The sequence below is a fragment of the Pezoporus flaviventris genome, unplaced genomic scaffold (assembly GCF_033815535.1).
Source record: "Pezoporus flaviventris isolate CSIRO_AGI_PZ_B2104156 unplaced genomic scaffold, CSIRO_AGI_Pfla_v1 ptg000002l, whole genome shotgun sequence".
In the NCBI taxonomy this organism is placed as follows: domain Eukaryota; kingdom Metazoa; phylum Chordata; class Aves; order Psittaciformes; family Psittacidae; genus Pezoporus; species Pezoporus flaviventris.
In genome coordinates, this window is record NW_026892550.1 from 39960078 (window position 1) to 39973429 (window position 13352).

At 35.4% G+C, this 13352-nt stretch overlaps 1 protein-coding gene across 3 annotated transcripts in view; it reads left to right on the plus strand.

Annotated features, from left to right (window-relative positions):
* Nucleotides 1-13352, plus strand: part of FSTL5 (follistatin like 5) — a 317762-nt gene that overhangs the window by 239334 nt on the left and 65076 nt on the right. For all 3 annotated transcript variants that reach the window (XM_061475634.1, XM_061475650.1, XM_061475640.1), the window contains exons 8-10: nucleotides 3459-3579; nucleotides 7428-7589; nucleotides 10197-10331. In XM_061475634.1, the coding sequence (XP_061331618.1) occupies nucleotides 3459-3579; nucleotides 7428-7589; nucleotides 10197-10331 (418 nt within the window). The remainder of the gene's footprint in view (nucleotides 1-3458; nucleotides 3580-7427; nucleotides 7590-10196; nucleotides 10332-13352) is intronic.

Below are 13352 nucleotides of genomic sequence, written 5' to 3' on the forward strand. Positions count from 1 at the left end.
CAGATATCCATTTACTTGGAGGATAGATGGGGTACTAAAGATGTCATCACACTATAATGAATCAGTCAAAGGCCTGGGACAGGTAAGTATGCTTCAAAGCAATATCTAATAGCTTAGTATAAGGAATGTTAAGTTAAACAAGCCCCCAGACTGTATTGCAGCAGCTAAATGTTAATACACTCTGTTCTGTGTCCTGTTTTGTTCACAAATATCTTTGGCAGAGACTAGGCAAAAAATTGCAGGCAGCAATATTAGACATTTGCTAAATAAAAGTACCTCTAGTGTGGTTCTTTTGAACATTCCTCATTTTTCCACTTGTAATTTGAACAGCAATGCTTTGAAAACATGTTTAGATAATAAAGGGATAAAAGCTGATTGCACTTCAAGCACTTTGGAAGGATATAAAATAAAAAAAATACCAAATTAGAAAGTTTGTTGGAGTTCTTCAGGTGCGTTTTTTTGACAGGAAATCCAGTTGTATTCATCCTCATAATCAAAGTTTAAAAGTATGCATTAAAGCTTTTTTATTATTACTTATTTTTATTTTTACTATTTTTTTGTAAGGGTAACATATGATGGCATATTGAAGACTTGGTAGAAATATTGTCTGTGTAACTGAAGTGCTAATGCAGAAAGCTATGTTTATCTTAAGGCAGGCTGTTGACGTTCTTACCAGATGGGTTAATTTTTAGGTGGGTTATTTTCTTCTCTTAACAAGCAACTATAAGAATCATCTGAAGCACAGTTGTGCTGTGTGAAATTTAGTTGCCCAAACATGTTTGGGAGAAGAAACACAGTGAAACACATGTTTGGGTTTTTTTTAAACAATATTTTGAGTCTATTGAAAGAAAAGTGAGAAAGGCAAGTTCATCTAGATTCCAATTTTCCAATTTATTTATGTTTCAATCTACAAGAAGACTAAAGATGTTATAGTGAAAGGCAGCCTCAGTGAAATATGAGCATAAAATCACTAAGATTATGTTCTCTGGGAAAGAATAAAAACCAGAAAGTGGGGACTGAAAAAAATAAATCCAAATAACTTGGGAAAGTGGTAGGTGGGGTCATGGAATAATATAAGAATTGACATCACGGACCAGAGGTTAATCTAGTCCAATATTTTGTCAATGTTCAAAGGATAGAATGTAGGAATAAGGCAGCACATAGTAATATTTTTTATCTAAGTTCATTTACTGTGCAGCTTACAGACTCCCTGAGTGAGATATTACAGCTGAGTTTTCTGTTTTTAAAAGCTGTGACACTGTTCTGTGAATTTGAAGAATTTGAACTGGTTGTAGATATAAGGTCAGGATGGTAGAGTAAAGGAGCCTAGGAGGAGGCATCAAGGTAAAAAGTAGGAGCATAAACCTGGATTTCTGGAGAGCTGACTGCAGGAGAGCAGACTTCAGTCTCATCAAGGAAGTATTTGGAAGAATCCCATAGGAGACCATGCTGAAGAGAAGAGGTTTCTAAGAGAGCTGGCTGATTTTTAAGGATCACCTGCCTCTTCTATGCTTAAGAATAGTTTGTCACAGTGAACAGGACATAGAAGGCAGCCAGAGAACTGTCTTAATGAACAATATACTCCTGACAGAACTCAAATGAAAAGGAAGCATGGTAGAAGCAAGTACAGGTGACCCAGGAAGAATATTACAACACTATTAGAATGTGCAGGATTAAGAAAGATAAAGCCCCCATGGAACTGAATCTGGTGAGGGACATGAAGAGCTTCTACAGGGCTTCAGGACTATATCAGTAGCAAAAGGAAGAGTAGGGAAAATATGAGCCTGCTGCTGAGTGGGGCACAGGACCTGGTGACAAAAGAAGTGGAAGAGGCTGGTGTACTAAAAGCTTCCTTTACCATGGTCTTTGCTGGTAACACTTACCTTCAGGAATCCCAGATCCCTGAAATCGGTTTACAGCAGTGCTTCTGTAATGAATCACTGAATCTAATGAGGCACGTACCTATTGCAGCTTGGTGATTATTCCTATTCTAGTGAATCAGACACCTGTTTGATACTTGGGGCTCTATGTGTGAGCATATGTGCATGAATATTTGTGTTGCATATAATTATAATGTGTAGATGTGTATATTTTATAGTGCCGTATCCTGTGGTTAATTGAAAGGAGAGGATATTGTAAGTTATTTAAAGATTTTAAAGGCTATTTCAGAGCTTATTTATGTTAGAGTATAAAATGGCTATAAGCTCGCCATGAATAATTTTAGGATAAAAAGAAAAACTACATTATAAACATAGGAATATTGATAAACTTTGAAACAGCTTTTTAGTACACAAGAAAGATAGCTGAGTTTATGGTAGAATATATTAACATTAGGCATATGATTACAGGCATATAAGTACAGGTTTCCTTCAGGAACACGGGCTGACCTACATGCCATATGAGATTTTGCATACTTTTTCTAGTTTGAAACAGATTCTGGTTTGTATGTATTTTATCATAGGTTATACACTTTAATTTCAGAATTAAATATTCTACAGCAGAAACTATCTACTAGGCTAAAAGACATTTGTCATCATTTTACTTTCCCATTTTCTATTCTCTGCTCAAATAATTTAATTGTTGTTTTATGTAAATACAATGCATATATAATAATAAAAAGATTGTTATATGAGACTGAAACAAACTGTCGAGAAATGTCCTTGAAAAAGTAAATCATGAAAAATGATGTAGAAAAAACAGTTTTGGACTTGTACAAGCACTATAAAATCTGAGACATAATGGAAGAAACTAGACTAGGACTGTTATTTTAGCGTGGTCCTTGCAGACATGAAAAATGACAAGGAAGAATAAAACTGACTATTAAATGTTCATTTTTACAATAATTGATACAGTTTACAACTGTAAATTGTAAATTTTAAATGATATTTTATTAATTAAAATAGAACTGAAAATTGAATGGGGAGTCCAAATGAGGGTCAGATTTTTTAATGTAACCCAGTGTAGCCTGTGCGCCAATTAAATATGCATAAAAGGATGGAGTTAAAAATTATTACTTCAATTGGAGAAAAAAGAGGATCTTTTTTTTCTATGTATCTGCTCATTTCAAAGGATGACAGACTTCCACAGGATGTCATTTGCTTTGTTAAATTGTGCAGAGATTTAGTTTTTCTATCTGATCATATCCAATCCTAAATAGCATTTCTTCTGCAAATAACTATCAGAGCTAAATAAACAAACGTATTGCTTCTGCAGTGTTTAACTAATTGATAAAATAATAGTTTTATTTTCTTTTACAGGCACAATGTGTGTGACAAGATCCAACAACTCTGCCATTCACAAATATAATATTTGGCTTTCAGATTACTGTCATCTGTTTTGGTTTAACATTTGTGATGTTTGGTATTTACATCACAGCTTTGTTGCCATGATGATGAGCATAATTACTGTAGAGATGCAGGCACAATTATGATAACGTTATTTTTAATCTTTCCCGGTAGGATTTTGGAGATGATGGGTCCTTGTACATTACTAAGGTTACCACAACTCATATGGGAAATTACACCTGCTATGCTGATGGCTATGATAAGCTCTATCAGACGCATATTCTCCAAGTGAATGGTAAGGAAAAATGTTCTAATTACCAAGCTCATAGCAGACTTGGATTTGAATTTTGTTAAGCAAATCTGTTGTTACTGTTTTACTTTTTTTACAGTGTTTCAGCTTAACAGAACAGTAATGAAAAACAATACAATATAGTAATATTCATTTTATTACTTCCGTATGAATAATTATTAAAGGAGTAAAAATAGTCCAAAAGATTTGCTTTGCACTGTAAGCTGTTGACTTGTGAAGACTTCTAGTGTGCTATGTACAGAATAAGTATTTTGCATTTAATGTAAGATTTAAAAAAACCACTACCCTACAATTTTATTATTTTGAATTCTTACCCTGATTTTAGTATATTAACCGAAGACATCTGGATTTGAAATCTTGATCTTTACATTTTCCTACATCTGTGCAAGTTCTAAGGACCACTTTCCTGAACTCTGTACTTGGACAAAACTTCACTGCAGTTGTTACTGGTGCCCTCAAGATAGGTCTTTCCCTTCTCTTGAATAGTAATATCCTCTCCTCCTAGATCTTTTTCCTATATGTGATTTTTTTTTCTGATTATTTTAAGCAGTTGTTCCACTCCTCTGTGTCTTTCATATAAATTTAAAGTTGTCCAAACAAATTGACTGGGCCATGTTTGCTGTGTTCAGATGGTTGTTTTTTCTCAAGTTGACACTGGAGAGGTATCTTCCAGTACAATTTTGGATGTTGATTTCCTGGGAAGAAAGGAAAAGGAGGAGTCCCTCAGTGCAATAGGATCATTTGCTGTGCGTATTTTGGATAAACGGAGATAAAAACGTGGAAATAAATGAACAGCTCTTCCATAGTTTAGAGCTGCACTTGTAAGCAGTAATCTTCCTAAGCACAAGCATGATGGTCAGTACTTGTAGCTGTGATAATGACTAATTAATGTAACGATACCTGTATTAACAGGAGAGTCAGACAAAAGGTTAATGAGATAATGAGGCTTTATTGGTCACAAAGATCTGATGTGAAGGCTCAATGAAAACAACAGAACTAGATTTTAAGTTCTTTCTTGATTTACATGTGTGTAAATCTATATATTTTTAGGAATAAATATTCATATATTTTACATTGACTAGTTTGCAAATATTTCATATATGCATATATAAATTTAATTTATTTTTGGTTTAAGATTAAAATCTTTAGGGTTTTTTTTTTTAGTTTTGAATTTTCTTGTACAGAATTAAAGAATAATGAGCTTGCTTTTGAACAATACAGGTAATGAGGGCTGTTAAAGACATGGTTTATGATTGAAAAAATTTAGACTAATCTTATACAAATAATATGGTAAACTAAATATTGTAAGCAGTTTTATAAGTTGGTATTTGACTGTTTTTCATATAAACAATTAATACAAACAGTTAATAAAACACCCCAAAATACAAAATTATAATGGCGCAGGAGGAACTATTTCACTAAATAATGCTAATTATTAGCATTTATAAAATAATTAAAACTTTCAACCACATGAGACTATATGACTATATAAATCTGAGTCTGTCAGTCTGATTTTTTTCTTTTGATGGTATTAATATATTCAATGAACCACTTTATATATTAATATTGTATACAGAGTTCCAATGCCTTGCACTTGGTCCTAAAAGTTATTTTTGTTGCTGAGATGCTCCAGAGTGCTAAATTGTGGCAGTTCTATCTCTAAGGAAATGGTGATCCTTGCTATTTTGGAGTCAAGGTGGAGAAATAAACTATTTGGCTTTGATGAAGTGGAAAATCTGCAGCATGGGGCAGTCCACCTAAAGCACCTTCTGTCAAGAACTGCTGAATAGGGCAGACATGAAAACTGGATCCTAGGAAGTGAGTCAAAGTCAGATGGGGAGCTGAGGTGCCAAAAGAGGCTCAGGCCATCTGAGCGTGCAGTCGAATAGTGGCTTAGTCTGAGGAGTCTCAGTGGGGAAGGCAAGGTCTCAGTATGGAACACACAAGATCTTATGGGAGAGGGGAAAAAACAGGGAAGGATTGGAGGGGGAATAGGAATAGGAATGTCAGGCTTGAGATGAAAAGTACAGATCCATGTCCATAAAAGCAAAATCCTTTCCGGAAACTCAGAATCCTTAAATCCCTGATTTTTATACACTCTTGCTCTCAGCTGGTAGTCTAAGCAACTAGCAGCCATAATTTCCATATTTTTAATCTTCTTCCATGTTCTTTTAATATGGTTTTGCAGATTGTGTGTTAAGGTTACCTGTAATTTTTCCTGTATATTATTTGAAACTACCTTAATTTCTGACTGGGTTTAAAATAGCCTTGAAACCTACTGGTTTCCACATCCGCTCTGAGATACAGTACATTTGTGTATTTCTTGCAATGTAGAAGTCTAAGGCATTTCAGTGCTGTAATAGGGTGGCGTGCTGTGACATTTCTTGTAAACAGTCAGATAGAATTTGAAAATATTTAATCTTGTGCCAAGATAGACACAGTTCATTTTTGATCTTTTTATCTTCTTTCATTATCAACTGATACTTCATCCTCTACCCAGCTGTATAGCTGTATTTTGTGGCAACAGCTAAGTTGAATTAAACAAAACTTTGGAGAATAGGAATTATGCTTCTTTAACCTTCATTACAGTTATTTTATTTTTTTTTATTGTTAGAAGTCACCTCAAGCAAATTCTCTCTATACATAATTAAGATCAGTAATAATTCATCTAAAAAATCTACATAGCAAGATTTTTAAATCATCTTGCTTAGTCGTTAACAGTAGTGATATGGCAGGGGGGGTGGAACTAGATGATCTTAAGGTCCTTTCCAACCCTAACTATTCTATGATTCTATGACCACTGTGATATCATATGCCCTTTCTGACAGTACTGATGTGTGCTATATAGCAGGTTTTTAGCTGGTAAGCATATACTGCAGCAAGTTTCCAAACCTTGGAAAAGTGATGTCAGCAATTCTTACATTTTTTTAATAATGAAACTCAGAATAGTCTTATAAATGTCCTGCTTAACCTCTTCATTAATGATTGCTGAGGCGAGCAGCTCCCATGCTGGCATGATTAGGAGCAGAGTGCTCGAGCTTAGTGCATGTGTAGGGGGTTTCTTAACCCAGGAGAAATTCAGGGCTCATGCCATAAGAGTCGACAGCTCATGCACACTAGTGGATAAGACCTGACCAGCCCCTGCTTTCCACCTTCATCTATAAAAGAATCCCTTAGGGAGCATTATCAGGCACAGTTATTTTTACTGTGATGGTGACCAAGTGCTGGCACCTGTTGCCCAGGTGTTGGAGTCTGCTTCCTTGGGGATACTCCCAAAACTAAATATGGTCCTGGGCAACTGTGTTCAGCAGAGGGACTGGACAAGATGATTTTTGTAGGTCCTTTTCAACTTCAACCATTATGTGATTCTGTAATTACATGTTTTATACAGATAAAATGGATTGTTGGTAGATGTTTTGAAGAGAAGGGAAAGGTGGAGATGACGTGTTAAAGAAAAGGTTTGTGAAACAAGACAGTTGCAATCTCTGTACGTCACATCATGACATACTGGTTGTGCATTATTCATATTTTATAAAGAAATTTAAGGAAAAATAACTATCATATTACTCAACCCCAAAATATTGAATTAGAGTTCAGACTTTAAATTGATACCACAGGCAGTGAAAATAGGTTTTACTCACTGAGCGTTCTTTCTGCTTCATAAATTTTCTGTGATGGAGTTCAACCCTGAATGTCACTGAATATGTGGCTAATAACACATCTGTGCGTTATTATATATAGCTGCAGGAGTCTTTAAAATTGCTTATAATTATTTTTCTTAAAATGACAATAATAGTCTTCTCCACTAAACTATAATTGTTTCCTTTCTTCAGTTCCACCAGTAATCCGAGTCTATCCAGAGAGCCAGGCAAGAGAGCCAGGTGTGACTGCTAGCCTTCGGTGCCATGCTGAAGGTATTCCCAACCCACAACTTGGTTGGCTAAAGAATGGGATTGATATCACTCCAAAGTTATCCAAACAGCTAACTCTTCAAGGTAAAGGGGCATATTTATTGTTTTCTACAGGTTGTGAATGCTTTATCAGTGCATCCTTTCTGTAGTAACTCTTCTTATGTAGTTTTAATGAAGGGTTGAAATCTAAGATAAAACATTTCAGAAATTTCAGAAGATGTCTTCCAGTTTCTCCCAAAGACACATCTCTGTTTTCTTTGTGTTAGAAATAATGGTTGTGCTTCCTGGCAGAATCACCAGTAAATTCCAGTGTGCTCTTCTCTGTTAAAAAATCTGCAGTTTCTGAGAAAGCAGCTCAACACTTCGTTAGAATGTGTCACTACAACTATATTAATGCCATTCAATGAGTATGGAATACTAGTATTTAAATAGAGAAACAATGCTTTTGTCTGTAAAGATTTGTTCTAATGCAATGATATTAATCTATTGTTATGGTTTAAACCCAGCTGGCAACTAAGTACCATGCATTTGCTTGCTCACTCCCCTCCCCAGTGAGATGGAGAGAGTTGTAAAAAAGGCAAAACCTGCGGGCCAAGAGAAGAACAATTTGATAATTAAAATAAGGTATAATATTAATATTACTAATAATAATCATGAAAGAGAAAAAACAGAAAGAGAGAAAAACAAACCCACAAAGAACAGTAATGCACAGTGCAATTGCTCACCACCCACTGACATATACCCAGCCTAACCTGAGCAGTGATTGATCCCCCTGGTTTATATATTGGGCATGACATACTGATATGGAGTACCCCTTTGGCTAGTTTGGGTCAGCTGTCCTTTCTCTACTTCCTCCTGGCTGCTTGTGCCCCTGCTCACTGGCAGAGTGTAAGAGACTGAAAAGTCCTTGATCAGGGTAACTGGTACTCAGCAACAACTAGAACATTGGTGTATTATCAGCATTATTCTTGCATGAAAACCAAGACAGAGCTCTGTAGCAGCTACTAGGAAGAAAATTAACTCTATCCCAGCTGAAACCAGGACATCTCTTTATTTTTCATGAGTCCAGATTTAAATTTAGCTCAGAACATAGACAGAACTTTACTTTTACTGTAGCAGACAGAACTTTACTTTTACTGTAGCTCAGGTAAAAACAGAGTTTTTTTAACTGGTAAGTCTCAGTGAGACTTGGGGACCTGATGGCAGAAAGGACAGGGAGGGAAACTGATGTGTGAAGGGTCTCAGCAGACCTCCAGGAGAGTGCAAAGTCACTGTGCACACACCAAAAAGCCTTCACTGCCAAAACCAAAAATCACAACCACACACAAATCCCCCTATCTTCTGTGAATCTTCAGGACTCAGAAAATTCAGTGAACCTGCCTAGCACAAAACCTTTGAGCAGTCCTTCTGGTGATTTTTGATCAGCCATAGGGAAAAAAAATCTCATGCTGCCAGTGTTCCCTTCAAAACCTTCTCTCATTCATCTGCAAAAGCAGGATGAGCATCAGGATAGGACAGCAATCAACCTGCAGTGTGAGAAACAGTAGGACAAGCAGGTGGTGAATGCTTCTCTGAACAGTCTTAGCTTCCCTATAGATGTCACAGTTTCATGGCCCTCTCTCCTGGATATATGTGAGCAATTGCCTTGTAGAAACTTTCCACTATGATTAGAAAGGGATTGACTCCTCCTTCATAGCAGCATTTTGTTAATTTCCCCTGTAGGGATTAGAGTGTCTTCTTTTTTTCCTTTGCCTCTGTATCATATATTTATGATAAATCAATAAAAATGGTTCTTCTCTAAGCAAAATACATTTGATTCCATTTTCTTGAAGGTACTTATTTGAAAGAAAATTTTGAAAATCTCATTTTCCCTGATTTTTTCCCAGGTTAAATTATCTATACACTAGCTTCAAGACAAAGATGGTCTGGAAGGAGTATTGCACCATAACCAGGTGCCCCTTCTAGTCCATATTTTAGAATGCCTAAAAAGCTGGGTTTGTAAAATAGATCCTACAGCTGAACAAGGATACTATGCTTCAAATGCAGTTAATCGTTGACCATTTTATTATTCACATCATATAATTTAAAAGACTTCTGCCTGTGAAACCTGGACTGTTTTTTCATATTCCTATTCAAGCTGACATACTTGTGATTTCCATAAGCTTCTACACTGATGCAGATGTAAAATTCAAATGTACCTGTTTTTTATTGTTGTTACATTGGAGTCACACAAAAATAAACTCATGTGCCTCTGATTGCTAAAACCAAATAATTTTATTAAAAATGTTATTTAAAATCTTGAAATTTTAGCCCATTATGTTCCATGGAAACCTGGGTTATTTTGTGTAAAGCCAGTGACAGTGTCAAGTGACCAAATGCAACATAATAAAAACCTAATATTCACCTGACTTTAAAGACAACCATAGTCATTTAAACATATATAAAACCTCAGGCCAATATTTGGCTCTGAAGTGCAAAATCAGTTGAGGCATTCTGGATATCTGTGAGATGAATAATAGTGCATGTAATTCACTAACCAGTTGAACACTTTTGGATTAGTTTGGCATGCCTCCAAGTTATGAACTCAGGAATGAAAATAGTTTAATTAGCATGAGCAGGGAAAGCCTTCTGAATGTATAATTTGAAAGCACTTTAGCATGTCTGCATGTTGAATTTTTCCTCTCCTTTCAGCAAATGGTAGTGAGGTTCACATTAGCAATGTGCGCTATGAAGATACAGGAGCCTATACTTGTATTGCAAAGAATGAAGCAGGGGTGGATGAAGACATTTCTTCTCTTTTTGTGGAAGATTCTGCTCGGAAGACCCGTAAGTAATATGAGAAATATAAAAATACATGCAGCCCTCATTTAAACATTAAATCAGTACTAAAAATTATGAAGCACTATATAAAATGAGCATATATAGATAGCTGATTAAAAAAATATTTTAAATAATGATATCCAAGAGTCACCAAAGGCAGAGTGTGTAATCTGAAGTTTATTTAGAAGTAAAATGAAATCTCTGATTCATTCTGTGAATTGACATATTTTTCATGTTGTTAAAATTTGGGTAGTTTCCTCATTATAGTTTTGTTGCATGTAAATGGAATATGAAATAAGTACTTACTTTGCCTAAGTAAGGCAAAGCAGTAGTCTTGGTGTGGTTTCTGGGAAGAAAAGACCTTTCTGTGGGAGAAAGACCTTTTCCAGTCTTCCTGTATCTTCTTGGGGTATACCAAGAGTCCAACTTGGCCCTCAGGATGTGAGAGTCATGACAGGACTTGATCTCACCTGCTGGAGTGATCAGCAGGTCCAGATCAGTGCCAGCCTGCCCATACTATCTTGTGTCTGGATAACTGTGGCTCTCCTAAAATGTGGAGCAATGGTGACCACATTCACTTGCTAAGTTGGGAGTTCAATATGCCAAAGAAATCTCTACCACTACCAAAAACTAACTTTCTTTATTCTCATTTGAATGGAAGTGGGGCTTATTATAATCGTGTTTATCTATTATTTGTCTGCCTTGATACTTTTTTCCCCTTCCCTTTCTTTCCTCTGCTTGAAAAAAAATCCATTCCCAAGTTTATGCTTCACCCATCCGGTTTTGCCTTTTTTGTTGGGCTTTTTTTTAATTATTTTTTTTTTCCTTTTGAATCTGTTACTTTAATGAGTACTACATATTCTTTACAAATTTGTCTAGGAAAATGATAATTATTTTACTAGTGAGTCTGATTGCATTAACTTAAGGCATTCCTATATATCTAGAAGCTTATTCAACAGTGCCAACTACTCGACAGAAGATACTAGAGGCAGAATTAGTAGCACTGCAATTCTGCCTGACACTTCCTGTGAAGAGACACTGAGTTCAGTTACATCTAGGTTTATTAAGCTTTAAATGTGTCATAGGAAATCTTCCATGCAGAAAAAGTGTAGAATCCAAATGGTAATGTCTTTACTTAGCTGCTGCCAGTAACACTAATTATGGCTGTCATTTCAAAAGTCTTAACATGTTTTTTTTTTAAGTGTCATGAGAGTGACTGCTCAGACATTTCTGAGAAGGCAGCTGAGGATAAATAAGTTGTTTGATCATGCTGAATTTATAGAAATCTGGTAATATGAAGTAGTTTGGTCACCTCCATTTGCCTTTTGCAGTCTGTGAAAAATGTTGTGAATGTTGCCAAATTACAAAACTGAAATTTGTTTGGCCTTAAAACCAAAACATTTCTATCCAACTGTCAACTTCCCAAGTCGTTTAGTTACATAATCACTGTATCCTCTGAAGATCTGGTGTGCAGTGATTGTGCTAGAATATCCACACCTATGCATAATAATGTTTTCCGGAACTGTAATGTGATGCAAAAATTTTAGATCATCTAAATTTATAGGATTTGTAAAATCTACTAGCAGTATTTTGTATGGGTGTCTGTTGCTGTCATGAAAGATGTAAGTGCAGGGAGAAAAAATATAAACCTGGTTATTTCTAAGACAATTCATCCAAAAGACACAGACTCCTTCCTTCCTATAAAAGTTCTATGTTGTATGTTGAATGGAGGCACTTTACCATTGTGTTTCTTGGTGTATGAACATGGTTTCCTAAAAAATGGTGGATGTGTAAATATACATAGTCCATATATGCATAATTATATCATTCAAATATAAGTGCAACAGATATTTACATGAGATGTTTATTCTGATACTCTGGCTTGCCTGATTTGGGTCAGAAGTCTATTTCTGTATATGCAAGAAGACTAAGGTACGTATTAATTAAAAAAAGAAGTTGCTGTCAATATCATTAGCATAGCAACATGAATAAACTGCTTTCACAGGTACAATTTTTGGTAGCTGCCACTTTTAAAAAAAAATTCTGTTTAAAACAAAGTCCTTTTCTATTAGGGAGGAGTTGCTGGTATTAGAAATCTAAAATTAAGAGTAGAAGGGCTTTATTATTCACTATTCTCTGCTTGGTTTTGCATTTTTCCCAAAACACTGGTTCATGCAGCGAATTAGGGATTCTTGGGGAATAAAATGACACAGGTAAAACCACCTGGATAAGACTGTGGGCTTTTAATTCCCCACCCACACATTTTAAACACAATGCTACTACTACCTGAATTTAAAGCCTGCTGATTAGGTCACAAGTTATATTCTAAAGACAGTCTCTTGTGATGTAAATGTGATTTCATATGATCTGATATAAACTATACCTGCCATAGGTGACATTTTTATAAATCATTTTGCTTTTATCCTCCTTTAAGAGAATAAAGCAGCCATGATTACTTTTTTAATCTTTTTTTTTTTCTTCTTACTGGAGTACTCTCTTCTGGAAATCTTAGGATAGTGCATTGAACAAAAGTAGAACAGGTTCTCACTAGCTTGTCAGTTAATTTGAGCTTATCTACTTTTAAAATGCCACATAAGGTAAAAAACATAGCAAAGCAAAAGCATTTCAGAGCATGGAGTTGATTGGCTATTGTGAGGGTAGTGAGAAGTTTTTCAGCGGAGCCATAATCATATAAACTACAATTGCACTGCATTGAGCATGACAGTAATTTTATAAGCTGCATAATGAATACAGAACATGGTTCAACTTTAACCACTGTATGTATTTCATACAAAGTTTAATAGTCAAAGGAAATGTTCACTTTTGTACTTATCTGGCCCATTGTTTATGTGCATATAAAAGCTTTTTGGTTTTAATAGTACTTTGCATAATAAGCTAAATTTTGGTAATTATCTGTGGAATCTCATTCAACATATCCCGTATTTGTTATGTGCAAAATTCTCTACAGTGCTTTGAGAGAAAAAATGAAGATATGCGCAAAAACGGCATTGCTAGGTCATTCCTTTG